General features: G+C 39.4%; 1 protein-coding gene across 7 annotated transcripts in view; it reads right to left on the bottom strand.

Annotated features, from left to right (window-relative positions):
- Window positions 1–5,559: 5,559 nt before the first annotated feature.
- Window positions 5,560–16,363, bottom strand: part of LOC306864639 (protein phosphatase EYA1) — a 43,889-nt gene continuing 33,085 nt past the window's right edge. For all 7 annotated transcript variants that reach the window (XM_079408766.1, XM_079408768.1, XM_079408770.1 and 4 more), the window contains 6 exons: window positions 11,137–11,195; window positions 10,885–11,045; window positions 10,587–10,701; window positions 10,212–10,333; window positions 9,492–9,592; window positions 5,560–7,548 (listed from right to left, as the gene is read on the bottom strand). In XM_079408766.1, the coding sequence (XP_079264892.1) occupies window positions 7,468–7,548; window positions 9,492–9,592; window positions 10,212–10,333; window positions 10,587–10,701; window positions 10,885–11,045; window positions 11,137–11,195 (639 nt within the window). In that variant the 3' untranslated portion in view covers window positions 5,560–7,467. The remainder of the gene's footprint in view (window positions 7,549–9,491; window positions 9,593–10,211; window positions 10,334–10,586; window positions 10,702–10,884; window positions 11,046–11,136; window positions 11,196–16,363) is intronic.

The following is a 16,363-nucleotide window of genomic DNA, read 5'->3' as shown; positions in this document are numbered from 1 at the left end:
TTTTTCTCTAAAACATGAAAATGAAAATATATTGCATTTTATATTTCAATCCAGTCATGCAAAAAGCCATAACACATATACTACACACAGCATATTACACAAAACAACTTAGTTTTATGACCAAGTTAATCTGTTCAAAAGTTTACATACCTTATTTCTTAATTTTGTTGGCTTTTGTGACAGTTTTGTATGCATTCTTCTATCACCCTGAGAGCCAAAGATGGATCCCAAACAAACAGGAACAGACATTGTATTAGGAGACAACACATGATATTAAGAAACAAGGGTTTGTAAACAGGGAAATTTATGCAAAGTGGGTGCCTTGTGGAATATATGTAAACAACTTATCAAGGATGGTACTTTTTTGAAACCTGTTATTTAAAAATAAACATCATAACATTTTTAAAAGGTGTATAAACTTGCAAAAGTGCATAGGACAAAACCATCATTAACCCCTCAAGAGCACATTACCTCAGCTGCGGCCAGAGTAAGTGTGGTGTATCTGTCATCTGTCTGTCAGAGACATTAGTCCACATTCAGCAGTATAAGAGAGTCAGCACGGCTCAAACATCATTCAACAAACTCAAGCAGAAGAGAAAGAAAAGTACCCTCCCACTTTACTGGAATCCAAGAAGAAAAGGAAGTGTTTTACAAATGTAAAGTTGACTTACTATAATTGCTTTACTGTGGTACCCAATGAGCTTGACACAATAGAAGAATCAGGCAGTAGGAGGAGATCAATTTTTATAGAGGGAGTAAAAGATCCATGATTCACTTCACATGGAGAGTATTTTAGCCTCCGAGGCATTTTTCTGAAATCGCCCGTGGAGAGAGAGAGAGAAAGGGAGAGGGTGAGTGAGAGAGGAAAAATCCCATGACTTATCGAGGAAAAACAAGCCAAGGCGGGACACAATGCTGTTTTATTAACCGGACGACATAAAGTTTATTAAACTCACAGAGAGGTTGGAACGCAGGCCAGCCGAGAAAGGGCTTGGAGCGAATCCGAGCCATAACGGGAGAAAGTCTGACCAATTAACACCAGACCGGGAGGTCTGAGCGCGGCTCGCTGGCCAAATTAAGTCCCGGGAGATGCAGAAGCTCACATCTCAAAGCAGAGGAAGCCAGAGTCACCGGCTCTGCACTGCCAAAACGAGCCCTGAGCCGTCCATATAACTCACTGCCACTCACTGCTTGGTGGGCCTACAAAAGAGCACTGAGCATGCAGTTTGACCACAAGTGCAGGTGGAGGTTGCGAACGGGAGAACGGAAAGCCAATGCCGAGCTCTCTCGCAAATATGACTAACAACACCCAGCTTAATGACTGGGGCCAACCCTCTGCTGCTATAAAACCAGCACCGGCCCCTGTGACAGCCTGCGATGTTTACACAACGAAGGGTTTGGAGGACACGTCTCACAAGGCACTGATTTGGTGTTGCACTGAAGAACATCCTCTTAGAATTGTTAATAAATCAAAGATACGTTCATTGAGCCAATTGGAGAGACACTTTAACAAGGCCGATATCGTAAATTGTACATAACTCAAAAAATCTATGTAGTATAATGTGATAGATTAATGGATTGGAGCCAAGGTCCTCATAGAATGTAAACAAGAGTACAATGACAAGGCACCTGAACACTCGGTTTGGCGTAAAAATGGAATGACCTCGTCATGATACTGTACTTACTCTGTTCCGAACCAAGTGAGCTTCTTCTGTAGGCATCATGAGCTGTATTTCCATTACAGATTTGCACAAAACTTTTGCAATACTTTATAAATCTCAATAAAATACCTATTGCGAAATGCTGGCATTTCTCTTAACCAATGGTATGCAACTAAAACAGGAATTTTTCCTCTCGTGATAAGTTATGATGACGGCCGTTGGAAGGTTTACATATATAGCTGCCACCGCACTAGTCATTATTTTTAATCGAAGGAAATGGAGGTGTGTATCTTTAGCAAAACCTTTGAGACGCTTCTGAAACGTGCCACGGCGCAGCTGGTATAAACACAAGCATTGACTAGAATGGCCGCAACGGAGCGGTAATGTGCTGCAGATGTTTGTAGTGTAAATAAGGCGTTATCTAATAATTAATGGCATGGAAAGCCCCTTATAATTGAGAGTAGCCACGTATGAGGTGTTTATTGGAGGTTATAGTGCATTAAAGAATGATCATGTGACTTTTAAGTATGCCAGGTGACCTGTAAAATTTCATTGCAGTTTTGTGAAAAAATTCTTTTTGAATTGCCTGAAACCCACCATGTGAGCATAAAAATATTTTTTCCGATATATGGGAGTTTTTGCGAAATTGACATGCTTCCATTTGGTGTATTTTTAATGCGCAGTTTCAATTTGCGCAATTTTAAGAGTAATGGAAACGCAGCTATAGGCTGCTGTTCCAAACGGGTATCTACACATGGCAGAGAAACAAACACTGGTGCGACTGTTCTGTTTGTGTGGTTCATTTGAATAAGTGTGAACGCTGAACTCTAAACTTTGGTTTGCACCAAACAAGAGGACCTAGACCCACTTTTTAAGGGGTCTCAGTCAGGACCAAAGACATCTAAACAAACCAAAAAAGAGGATGTAAAATCAGAAGATGTGACTTTATAAAGAACAAAATGCACTAGCATACCAGGTTTTTTCATCATGATAGCTATGTGATGCAAACGCATCACATGGCCTTCTGTAACGCCCACATCTAGAAAACAGACACTCCCACCTCTGTAATAAAACCTTAATTAACTTTACACAAGAAGTGGATGCTTATGAGACAAATACAGGTATCTTACCTGACACTGGTGTTAAAATGCCAAGTTTGAACAGTTTCTGCAATTTGGCTCTCCTTATTAATTATATTATTTTATTTTATTATCAGATACCATCCATTTTGAAAGATTGGTGTGCAAATAGTAACTCAGGTAGGTCAAAAAAAAAAACATAATGAGAAGCATTGGGATACTTCAGTATCTTTCACCCTGGCCTCACATTCCTCAAATTTAGTTTTAATGAGAAATGAATAAGAGCCAGCGAAACTAATTGAGTGTACCTTAAAATCACTAAATCATTTTTCACTAAACCTTTTTCACCCCTCATGAAACAAACAAAACAAAAACATACAAACCAAAAGGCTCAGTATAAGCAGCAAGGCCTACAGCTGTAATGGCAGGTCATTTGCTCCCCAGGAGAATTTAAGTAAGTCTTTACTCTGAGCAGTAAATCGGGCTGTCTAAAACCCACCATGAAAAGAGGCAACAATAACTTCAAATATGTTTTTCTTCTCCCAAAGCCAAACATCATAATTAAAGACGATGGCAGTAAAATGACAGGCACCACTGACTTATGTAGTTTCATAATGTTACTGTTGGAGGAAAGAGGGAGGAATGTGGATTTCAAGTCCTTTATTAGAACACTCTCGCTCTCACTTGTCAGCAGTGTAAAGACGGAGTGAACTCCCTCAGCTTAAAACACATTAGCTACCGCATCTGTGGGGAACAAGGGCCTTTTAATAGACCCGCCGGTTGTAAAGTAACTCATGCTGAACAAGTTTTTAATGTTTGATATGTATGTAATACAATATTTGTTCACTTACGATGAACGGAGTGGCTCTTTCTGTGTGAATCTGCATGAAATCGGTGTCTGGGCTAAAGCAGTAAATCACTCTAGTGCCGTTTGTCAAGGCACTACTGGAATAGAAGTATAAAGTGATTTAAAAAAAAAATAAAATTTTAGGGGTGACTGAAACATGTAGAATGTAATACATAACTTGTAAATAATCTAATCTACAGTGTGTGAATAAACCAACAAAATTGACGCTGGGTAAATTAATCAGGAAGCAATTTTTAGATAGATAGATAGATAGATAGATAGATAGATAGATAGATAGATAGATAGATAGATAGATAGATAGATAGATAGATAGATAGATAGATTATAAATTTATAGCATTAAATAAATTAAATAAGGCCACTATAGTGAAATAGCTTCTATTGTTTTGATTTTTTAAATATATTTGATCGTTAGTGTTGTTAATGTCACTATTATTATTATTAGTAGTAGTAGTAGTATTAAACAAATAAACAATGTCAAAATGCTTCTATTTTGTTTTTTTATATATATATAATTTTATAATTTTTATTTTATTTTACTTCTACTATTATTATTATTAAACAAACAATTAAATGAATAAATAATGAAAATGCTTCCATATATATATATATATATATATATATATATATATATATATATATATATATATATATATATATAAACCATAACGTTATGCTTTGTGTTTTGCATTAAAATGCTACTATTGTTTATGTGGTGGTTAAAATTGTATTTTTTTCATTGTGGTCTCTTGGGGTCTTTTGGACCCATTGTATATCAAAGGGAACAAAACCCATTCTGTCCCAATGTGGTAAATGGGCCTCTGACAGTATTTTGGCTTTCACATGCTGAGTAGTGGGAATTTTTTTTTTTGTTTGGCATTCCAAGGATAACAGCCCTATCTGCTCTTCCTGCCAGCCTTCAAGTCCCCTGGCATATCGCTTAGATGCCATCTGAAAACATAATTGACTTCAATATTGAAGAACAGACCCATGTAAAATAAGATTCCATGAATGCTTGATTCTTCTGAGCACTTGCAAGAACGCCTCTATTCTTCTGCCAGTCTCTCGTTACATCTTCATTTTGGCCACCTCATAAAATCAGCCTCATAAATATTTTTCATGTGTTGTATAAACCAACTCAACTCCCAACTGCAAGTGGCCGAGCGGTGTGTTTTTTCGAAAAACACAGGGAGACATTTGTGGAGAGCAGCTGTTATTGGAAGCATTTGGCTGTGCTGCAAAGAAAAATCACAATTAGGTGAGGGTTTCACCTTTAACTATCCCCAAGAATAACACAACCGCCCGACTGACAAATCTGCGGTTCATGTGAAGCATGATTACGGCTCATTCCCCTCATCTGAATCCAGAAATTCTGGCTGAAGCAGAAAATCAAAGCTATGATCAGACTCATCTAACAAAAGGATTTTTTTTGGTCAATTTATTAGACTTTTAAACATTGTCTATAGATCACATTGTGTGGAAGCGAGTCCCCTAAAATGAACTGAACACACTGATTTTGAATGTACACTTTGAAATCCCACATATTGTTTTAACAGTTGCTTTGCACAGAGATGAGAGGGACAGGGAGCTTTATATGGCATTACATCAGTTATGATGTTTTAAACAAAAGTGCCATACATGACGTGTTGTCTGAGAATCTGTCGGAGGGGGAAATGCTGAATTGCAGACCACCAAACGACAGAGGAGGCCACACAAAATCTACATTCCCATCCCATAAAATGGGACTTTTATAAAGTATCCTTCTAAGCGTGTATAAATATATAAAATGTTAATATATGATCTCTGGACATTCATCAGTTGCAGAAAACTGCCATTCCAAAACACTTAATTTTGGGGGCATTTGATCGTAAGACCAAACAGTCAATAAATACATATTCCGTGGAAGAAAATTGCAGCGCCACCATTTCAATCACTTGCAAAAAGGGAAAAATATGTGTAACAGTTCACAAATCAGTTTTATTAATTTAAACACAATCAAATAATAAATGTCAAAAACATCTGTACATATCTTTTTTGCAGACACAACAAACTGTTTCACAATGAGGCCCACATATTGTAAATTATTTCCAGTTTGCATTATGATTGCATCATTTATTTTAAAAAAATGTGTGTTAAATCTAGAAAACATCTACTGTTACCGTGATCTAGCAGCAAAATGTGATTCCCCGGTACGGGGGGTGGCGGGCGATGCAATAAGAGGGGTGAAATTGTAAATGTGGTGAGAAAAACTAGGCCAGAGAAGACGACCTCACCTGCAGGAGCCGAACATCATCATGTGCCGGGAGGGAAAATTAAAAACAGATCGAGTTAGCTGGGGAAATTCACAGTCGATAGCACATGTATGTTCTCAACTCCATTGTGAGTGTGTGTGTGTGTGTGTAGGTGTGAGTGAGTAGTGGCTTTCTTTTTTAAAGTCTAAGAGCTAGAGTTTCCAGTCCACAGTTACCTACCATATGCATCATGAAAATCCAACTACAGCGATTTCCAAGTGGACACAATCAAAATAAAAAGACTACTTCATACAAAATTACACTTGCTGTACAAGACTTTCTGCTTTAGCGCCAGTACAAAAGATAATAAAACCTATTTAAGCTTAAATGCCCGTTGTGGACGCTGAGGTTCAATGTCCAGCTTGAGCAGGAGATATTACTGGGGATACAGACATTTACACTCAGTTTGAAGCTTGACATTCAGAAGATTATTATTCTTATTATGCTGCTTATGTTCTTCCTTGGAGTTTGAGCTACCATTGGGATTTAATTCACTTTGAAATCCTGGCTGAAAGAGTCACGTTTCATCATGGAGAAAGTCTCTACATGGATTCTGCAAGTTCTCACCACCTTTGAGGAGCACAAGTGCACAAAGGAGGAAACAAAACATCACTGAAGAAAAATATGAAATTATTGACACTTGACATCCATGCTTTTGGTCATGACAAAACAATTATCACAAAAAATCCTTATCTACATTTATTTATTGAATGAAACCTCGAACACGTCAACACTTTCAGGCTTTGCACGAGCTACTGCGCCAACGCCTTTACGTACGTACTTCCATGAAACGGCTTTCCACAGCATGTACCTTAATCAATATAGGAAGAAATAGTCCAGTGATTACAAATTTACACACAAAAAAAATGTCTGTACACGATTGTCTCTGCAATGTAAATAACGTTTCGTTAAATTGTTTTCTTTAAATTACTTAGAAAATCCATTTTTTTCCTCTAAACTTCTTGGTGTAGTGGAATCAAAGTACTTTGTAATGCGAAAAAGGCACAAGTCTCTTTTTCAGGGCCGGTGCCGCTCCACAAAGTCTCTCGAAGATTATAAATAAGAAGTGTAGGACATCCAGGGCGAAACGAGGAAAACCAAGGGGTTGTGCCCCACTTTCTTTGTACCATCGGTTGAGACATAAAGAGACAAAACATTACACCAAGTCGCAGTGGGATCGGAGTCCTGCTGAGTTCCAAAGGCATCGGTAGCTCAGTTTTTGTCACAGGTGTGAACCCTTGCCGAGTCCCCCACGTAGACAGGGCTGTAAAACATTTTGATGGCTTCGGAAAAAAAGCCAATTCACAGTAACCAGGGCCAGCAGCTGCAGCGCCATAAATTCACTCTCCTCTACTTCGAAAAAGGTTTAGGGTTAAGACGAATTGCGGCCATGTGTCAACACGCTGAGCGTGTCGCTCTCTCTCTACGTTATGTGTGTGAACAGTTTTGTTTTTGGTCTGGTGCTGCTGGAACGCAGATGCTTGGGTGACGCAGCAGTGCTGGGTATGGGTCTGCAGGGCCCCTGCACGGCCTGGGAGAGCGTGACAGGGTGCCAGGACCGTCACAGTGCTACAAGTACTCCAGGTCCAGAGCGTGATGCAGGGCCATGAGGTCAGAGTGACTAGAGATCCTCCAGAAAGGCATGTTGTGCTGGAAAGACACAGGGAGAGAGAGAGAGTGTTTGAGGGTGAAAGAGAAAATAAAGAAACACAAAACCTGCAATGAACACTTCACTTAGAAAAACAATCACGCCCGTGAATGCCGTCTGAACAGCCTCGATGGCCCGTAACATCACACGAGACTTGAGAAGAGGAAGGACTTCCAAACTACAACCACTGAAGCGGCACCATACCAATGAGATCACTCAGTAAATATCTTTTAAGAAAATAATAATAATAAAAAGTCTAGTTTACAAAACGTAGTCTATGTGTTCATATTGGTTTCATTCGTAAAAACAAACAAAAAAAAACCTCAGTGTCATGTGGTGTAACCAATTAAAACCACATTTTTTCCTACACATTGAATACAAAAAGGTTAAAGTTTTTTGTAATAATAAGAAATAACATGAATTATTCATTCACAACATATGATTTCATTTTTGTTGAGTCACCTCACATGATATTGTACAGCCTAAACTTGGTCATGAAAAGATTTTAAGAAACTTATGGACCATGACACTTCATGAGGTTCTTCAAGGGTCCTCTTCTTGTTTTGTTTTTTCTTTCTGCAGGATGATGTGGTGGGTAGATGTTGTTCAAATATTAATAAGCAGTGAGGCAATTTAGATAAAATAGTTTTTTTTTTCATTTAATTTGAATAGTTGTATACATTTTAAGAATATATTTTAATATCGTTGGAAAAATATAATAAAATATTTAAAATATATAAAACAACGAATGCCCCATTAGAAAACACTGCAAAATATTTTACTACTCCTCAGGAAACAGAATGCCTGGTCGGAAATAACTATTAAATGCACTATATATATATATATATACAACATCTCTGCACAAACGTATCTGAACACAACATTGCAAATGAGGCATTGTTCCTGGGAGAGACCACAAGGAAATATGATTCTGCCAGAATGAAAGAAGCTTGTCAGCTCAGAGTCGTCCACACACAAACCATTACTGAGTCTTATCAAAGGTATAGCCTCTCTCAGGCATATGTTCTGCTTAGAGAAGCTTGCACTGACCCTTAAAAGACTCTTTTCTTTTGTTTTGTAAATTGTCTTTGCTTTTAACTTTAAAAGCCAGAGATGGTATCTCCTTTTGCCTCGGTCGAGTTATTAACTAGAGGGGAATTGTTTCTGGGATACGATGGAAAAAAAGAAAGTATACAAAGGTTTAACTTTGCTTTGGTGGTTTCATACAAAGTCACCCTTGACACTGGTGTTGTATCTGACAAAACTGTGACATTTTATATCAAGCCGGGTTTCTCAAGTGCCAAGGACTTATTAAAATCCCCTGTGCTACGTCTAAACACTTTGTTTCGGAGGAAATGGGGATTGACATGTAAAGCTTAAACTTCCTACACTCACATTCTTTGCATGATTAACTGACAACATGGAACTAATCACTTGGCACAACATAATAATCACACCAACATGTTTTCGTCCATTTGGAACCTGTCTGAACAACAAGCAGCTTTGATAATTAATTACACAATGAATAATTTCAGGTTTTGTGGCTTACAGCTTTGGAAAACTTGGCGGATGTTCTGAATACACAGGCGGCAGGTAACATAAATCTTCTGGTTTGAACAACAAGAGACGGGAAAACAACACTCCTAATGTTCCTCTGAATATCCTAGACTTATCTAACAATGATTTAAGCATCTTAAACGCATGTTATATTTATGAACCAGCCCCTCTAACATGCCTGAGAGGACTTGTCTAGCATTACACACGGTGAGACGGCACAGTCACATGCAGGGACGTGTAATTATGTCATCTCGCCTCCCTTTACATTCGAGCTGTCAGAGGAATTGAGCTGATTACAATGCAAGAATCATTCTCTCACTGGTCCAATTACATTTTCAGGGAATGGACTGAAGAAATTGAAGGTTTGAAGGAAAAGGCATCTTCATACCTTTTTCGACCCTTGCTCCTCCTCCACGCCATCCCCCACCACCACATAAACAACTTTCCTCCCGAACCTCTGGATTACTCTCTCGAAGCAGCTCTCTTTTCCTGGGGAGAGGAGAAACAGGTTTAGGTTGCTGCAGAAAGCAAGGAAGCCACATCCAAGATCAAGACCCGGTGAGGGGATTTTTAAATATGCAATAAGTTACACAAAATTACGCAGTATAAACACTTTGCCTTGGCTTGGAGATACGATAAAATAAAAGTAGTCTGAAAAGCATTAAGTGTGCCTTATTCCTCCCACAACATGGGACAAATGGAGTTTAACAAGCTAAATCTACCTCACATGCAAATACCGCAGCGAGGGAGGCGCTGAGCTTTGCGCGAACGAAAGTACAGGTCAGTGTTTATTTTGCATTCAAAAAAGCGGGGAGGCTGAGAAGAAGAAAAAAATGTCAAAGTGGAATGACATAAATTTGCCGAAGTGGTTTCATATGTAGACCTGAAAAGGAGAGGCCCAGTTCAGGCTGAGCTCCAAGAAAATAATCCCAGCCTGATTAGACCTCTTCCTGAACATCAACCCTCTCGTGTGTCCGCCACTTCTGCAGCCTAACCCAATCACACGCCATGTGTCTCGCGCTGTTTACACGTAATATCACCGTAATTACGGCCACACTCCAATAGTCCATTCATACACACAGGTAGTTAATACTGAGCTCACACTTACCTATTTTCGTGGCGCTATAAATATTTTCAATTGGAAAAACTACTCCCAGTCCGTACAGGAGGACCTTGGCGAGGGCAGGTATGAGCTGTGTTGTGGTCACCAAGATGTTCACACAGTTTGATCTGTAATTGAAAGGCAAATTGCATCAAGTTAAATCGCACAAGGGAGGACAGGGCTAACCAGGAGCGCCATTTGTCATCCAGAACGCTCCATGATAAATGGAACTTTAATTGTTGTCACTTAAAATGCTTTTTTTCAAAATAATACAGTGTTCTTTGAGGTATTGGGGCATAAAGCACACCATTATTCATGCCTCTCTCTGATTTATGTGTATCAGAGATGGGCTCTATATAATTCGCTCGTGCTAAGGCCTACCTTGAGTGGATTAATGTTAGTGCTTTCAGTGCCAGTGTTAACCAGGAGTCAGTAAGGGCTTCAATTTCTGCTCGCAATTGCAACCAGGCTTCCCTTTTGGCTGGGCCAAGCAGACCTGAAATGAACAGAAACATTGTTTGAGTTGGACCGTCCCGCGAATACTTTGAGAAATTTCGAAATTTACCCAGACCAAGTGGTTTCTGCATAAGGGATTATTTGAGAAACTTATGAGTGCTTTTGTTGACACACCACCCCTCTTCCCCAGCAATTTTAGCAAAGCAGTTTATTGGGGGATTACCTCCGACGTTATTTTTATAGGTGGTGTAAATTTCTTTTACTCGTCTGTAGCGGAAGGCCAGCTTTCTCATCCAGTCCACACCTCCTCGTACGCCGGTGGCCAGACACAGGTTGGCACTAGTGGCAGCAGCGTGGAATCCGTCTGTGCTAAAATTATATGTACTAAACAGAGAGTAGGGAAAAAGAGAATGGCTTTTGAGCTCGACTTCAGTTAGAGTGAACTGTGAAAGGGCTAGTATGGTGCTAGCTTTACCTTAGATCCTGCCCGTTGTCGTCTGACGAAACATCGTCGATATGGACCTGATCGCACTCCTGGAAACAAGCAAAAACAAAGGCCATGGTGAGCTGGTTGGAATTAAAATATACCAATTTGATTAATGGTTTTCATGTGCAAAATTGGTTGCGATTTGGCAGCTTGAATCCATGAAGTGAATAATGTCAACAACTGTGGAATTCCCAATTGAAGGCTAAGCTCTCTCCCGAAAGCTCAAATCAACCCTCAACCACTTCCAGCTTCTAACCCCCCACCTGCTAAATCTTAATAAAAATAAACACCATCATCAGGGGACTGGGGATCGACCCATTTGGCCAGTACCACTAGGGGGATCTCTTGATATACACATCTACTAGTACGTAAAGTATCGGTATCGGTAGACTCCGGGAAGGTAGAAACGGCCTCTCCGTGTTAGGTCTGCTAGTGCAGAGTCCGGTGCCTGAACAAAGAGATAGCTGTGGGATAATGAGAGCATCTGTGCCCCCTTCAGGGTCTCCACTTCTTGGAGAGGCTGAATGATTCTACAGCTCAGAGCTGATTCAGCCAGTGTACACAGTAACACAAACCAGACTTTCTGGTAAATGTAACGTACTAGAAAAATTGAACCTGATGCTAACCGCCAATGAAATTATGACCTCTGATTGCTGCCGAGCCACACACCAACACAGCCTGAGGCCAGCTTTTTGGAGAAAGCAGACTGGAAATCTGTTATTAGTTTTCCATTTATAGTCGTTCTTTGCCCCCTCCCCTCGCAAGAGCTCGAGATGTTAGTGAGCAGGGCATGAGCATTCAAATCAAACAAAAATCACATGGAAAGACAGAGTTGGCGGGTTGTGTGTTCCAAAAATCATCTGCAAGAAAATAAATAAATAGCTAAAAAAATATTTAATTTAAACCAAAATTAAACATATATTAAATAAAATATATATTAAATATAAACAAGAAAATCAAATCAAAACACACACACATATATATATATATATATATATATATATATAGAGAGAGAGAGAGAGAGAGAGAGAGAGAGAGGGAGAGAAGTATATATGTACAATTAAAATATATATATTTCTAATTATGAATTAAACCTCACTATATAAATGTAGATAGATAGATAGATAGATAGATAGATAGATAGACTATCTATCTATCTATAATAGATTAAATACAGTCATATTAATTATAATTATAATGAACCTCTCTATGTAAACTTAATATTTATTATATATATATATATATATATATATATATATATATATATATATATATATATGTGGAGTTTAATTTCCAATCATAAATACACAAAATATACAAATTTATATATATGTAATTCATAATTATGAATTAAACCTCATCCAATGAATCAAGAAAAAAACAAATGGGCTGACATTGCCAGGTCTTCTGTTAAACCTCCATTCATATTTCAAGTTTAATCTAACACTGTACTTGGTAGTTGAATTTTAGAAGGAGGTATTTCCTTTTAGCCATTCTTTCGAATTTTCTTTCCAGAACTTTAAGCCTTTTAATTAAGTTTCAACAAGCTGCTAAGACACAAAAATACAAAAAGGACTTCCTTGTTTTAACTCAATCTGAACCTGGCCAAATGCTGACGTTATTGCATTCCTGTCTAATGCTACAGCAGGGTAGGGGTAAGCGCTTTAGACCGTAAACCTTTTTTATTTTACTGGTTCCCCTCTGAACAAATTTTTCATCTCTCTGGATTTGTGGGGAGAGGGAGGGGAGAGCGACGTGAAGAGAAACTCAAACCAGCTGTTCTTTAACAGAATTAAAATCTTGACCCCCAACCCCTGCTCTAATGCAGCCATTCTCTCGCCAAGCCTCTCCCAGCAAGCCTCGAGATCCAAAGAGGAAAAGACTTTGACCCGGTGCCCTGCTCCTCCTCTCCAGGGCTCCACAGGCTCAGATAAGGGGGAGGGGGGCTGGAGGCAGGGGCATTTGTGAGCGGGGAGCCGGGGTGACCTCACATGGAGAACTCGGAGTGTTGCGGGGCCAAAAGATGAACTGCCAATTGCAGCCGCGGCTCAGGAACACCTCAAGCTATTTGTGTAATCTGCTTCTAGATAGTCAGTGATGGATCTGTAATACTTCTGAAGTACCAATTTGTTTTCCAGAAAGGACCTTTGGACAGGCCAAAATCATTACAGAAAGCTGGGGCCTCCGTCGCAATGTTTAATCTTGAGTATTAACGGTCATGATGACAAATGCGCCATTTCAGATCAATAAAATATATTGAAATATTTCCAACCGAAGTATGATTTATAATAAACTCCAAACTATAAAAACTGTCAAGCAAAAACACATTCTAGAAGTACCACCCCCGTTCGAGATGTGTGCAGCTGCCTAGGACTCTTAACACGTTACCATCTCCATTTGACGGAATCACCACATGTTTACATTGCCTCTTAATTCACTGGTTATTACGACACACAATTAACAGTCATGTTGTGGGCTTCCAGACCTCCGGGATGAAAGTGAGGGCAGAGAAAGAATGCACAACCTCTAGCAATTACTGCACACAGCTGGAGCCCACATAAACCACTTGACTGCCTCTCTGGTAGCTGCACCCGGACCCTAATGGAGCCGCCCGGTCCTAATGTCTTACAGTAACTCATGAGACTCATTAGGGCAGCTTCTTAAGCACTCGTAAACACCGTTAAGCCTAATGACCGAGGATGGGCCAGCTTTAAGTGGTTAAATACAGCATGTGGTTGATCTTCACGGGTGGCTGAAGGTATCTTCAAGAAGGTGTTATGTTGAAAGGATGAGGTAATATAAATATTGTATGAAGTATAGCATAACTGAGCTGGTGGTAAAAAGTCAATTGAGATAATGGGGTCAATGATAAATAAAAGAGTTCAATATAGTTTAAAACAGGGTTTTTATATATATATATATGGTTTTGAACTTTTATAGCATTTTCAAGAAAAGTTTAAATGTTAAATTTAATGTAAATGTACTGTAGTGTAACCATCAAGTAATATATAGTATTTAAATATTTTTTATCATAGTAAAAGGATATATATATATATGTATATGTATATGTGTATATATACACACACACACAAACACACACACACACACACACACACACAACACACACACACACACAATACATATATATTTTTTTTGTGCTTATGAATAAATTAATATATAGGAAAAACTGAGATGGCAATGAGGTTGTCTTTTCTTTTATTGTACTTCTCCTTGTTCACCAAGCAGTGGTTCTTACAAACCTACAATTGCTGCTAACTAACACCAGGCTGTGTAAAGATCCTCCTCTGCAATCCGTACATAATTATGTCTTACACAAACACGTTGTCTCTGTTTAATTCATAATTTTTTTGATCCCTCCTCATTCGTTAAACTATCTGAAAAAGAAATGGTAAAAGAAATAAATGTGTAACTGTGGGAAAAACTGTGGGAAACTGCAAGAGTAGCCTAACAAACTACAAAATAAACACCTTGAAATCAGCTCTTCTCTATTTCCATTCACTCGCTCTCATTTTCCTTTCAGTTCCTCCTCTGACTATCCAGGCCTAGAAAAACCTTTTCATTTATGCGAGCTATCAGAGCCTCCTTTGTTCAGCTGGCATCTGTCATTAAGCAATCAGGCCGGACTGGCTGATTCTTCCTGTTGGCCAGAGGAAGGGCTTTGCTGCCGACTGCACAGAAGCGACTGCTGCAGAATGTCAAAAAAGAAAATGATTATTTAAAACTACAAACCTCACTTTCCCTCTCGTCCCGAGCTGGAAACATCCGTATTGCATTACTCTCACTGGCTACCACCGTTTCTCTTTTTTTTCCCCCCTCTCTCTTTCTCTCTCAGCTCAGGAGCTTTCATCCCTGGCCGTGCCTTTGGGCCAGACCCTAAACTCCGCTAAAGCTTAGTCTGGAGAAGGAACCAGCTCTCCACACAGGTGAGCGTCCCAGGTAACAAAGGCACAGTGTGAGTGATTACAGCCATCATCACAACATTCCTCCAAGCCTACAAGCTAAGTCCATGTGAAAAAGCCCAATCCATGGTTCGCAGGTTCTCAATACTGCCACTCCATTGGCAGGGTCTGTCATCCCCCCGTCTGTGACCCCAGTGTTTGCCCCCCCTTCACTTTCCCACCACAGTTGGCCCACACGAAGGGTGAGAGAGGTAGAGGGGAAAGAGGGAGGGTGCGACTTACCTGTGGGTCGGACACAGGATATGGAGAACAAAGAGAGTTCTTCAGACCCACTTCATTCCAATCCACAGTTTGTGCTTGAACAGTCATGGAATTCAAACAGCGGAGTAAAACAAAGCTCTCTGGAAGTGTGACCTTCCTAAAACCGAGGCTTTTCGCACTCTGGCATATGAAGATGGAAAAGAGCAGAGGCCGGATACATGAAAATCTTCTTAAAGGTATAGTTCACCCAAAAATGAAAATTCTGTCATTAATTACTCACCCTCATGTCGTTCCAAACCTGTAAGACCTTCATTCATCTTCGGAACACAAATTAAGGTATTTTTGATGGAATCTGAGAGCTCTCTGGCCCTTCATAGACAGCAAGGATTTTACCACGATCAACGCACCGAAACTTAGCAAGGACATCGGTAAAATAGTCCATGCGACATCAGGGGTTCAACTGTAACTTTACGAAGCTACCAGAATATTTTTTGTGCGCAAAGAAAACAATTATAACGTAATTTATTCAGCAATTCTTCTCCCCGAGTTACCGTCTTCCGCCCTTTTGGAGAGTACCCCAGAGCGTAATCAATGTAATCAGCGTTGTTTACGTTCAGCATGCGCACGCTTTCTACTGAACGCAAATAACTCTGATTACGTTGATTACGTTCTGGGGTGCTCTCCAAAATGGTGGAAGACGGTAATGAAAATGAACTAACCCTTTAAGAAAGAAATTTCTTACGATATGATACGATACAATACTTACGATACAAAATATTCTTAACTCTACTCATAAAGAATAAGAAACACAGTTAAGAAGAATTTCATTATTAAGTATATTTCATGAATCCGGCCCCAGATCTTCAAGCAAAGTAAACTCAAGTAAAGTGAGTATGATGGAGAGAAGATAACGGACCAAAATGGTTCGAATTTGGACAAACATGGTCTCAACACACACATCCAAGGGCCAAATGTTCCACTGCATTTCTACCTTATGGGTGTGACGCCAGTTAAAACAAAAGCCCGTCCAAATA

Source organism: Barbus barbus (genome assembly GCF_936440315.1).
Source record: "Barbus barbus genome assembly, chromosome: 46".
NCBI classification, from domain to species: domain Eukaryota; kingdom Metazoa; phylum Chordata; class Actinopteri; order Cypriniformes; family Cyprinidae; genus Barbus; species Barbus barbus.
This window is presented reverse-complemented; position numbering and strand designations above follow the sequence as displayed.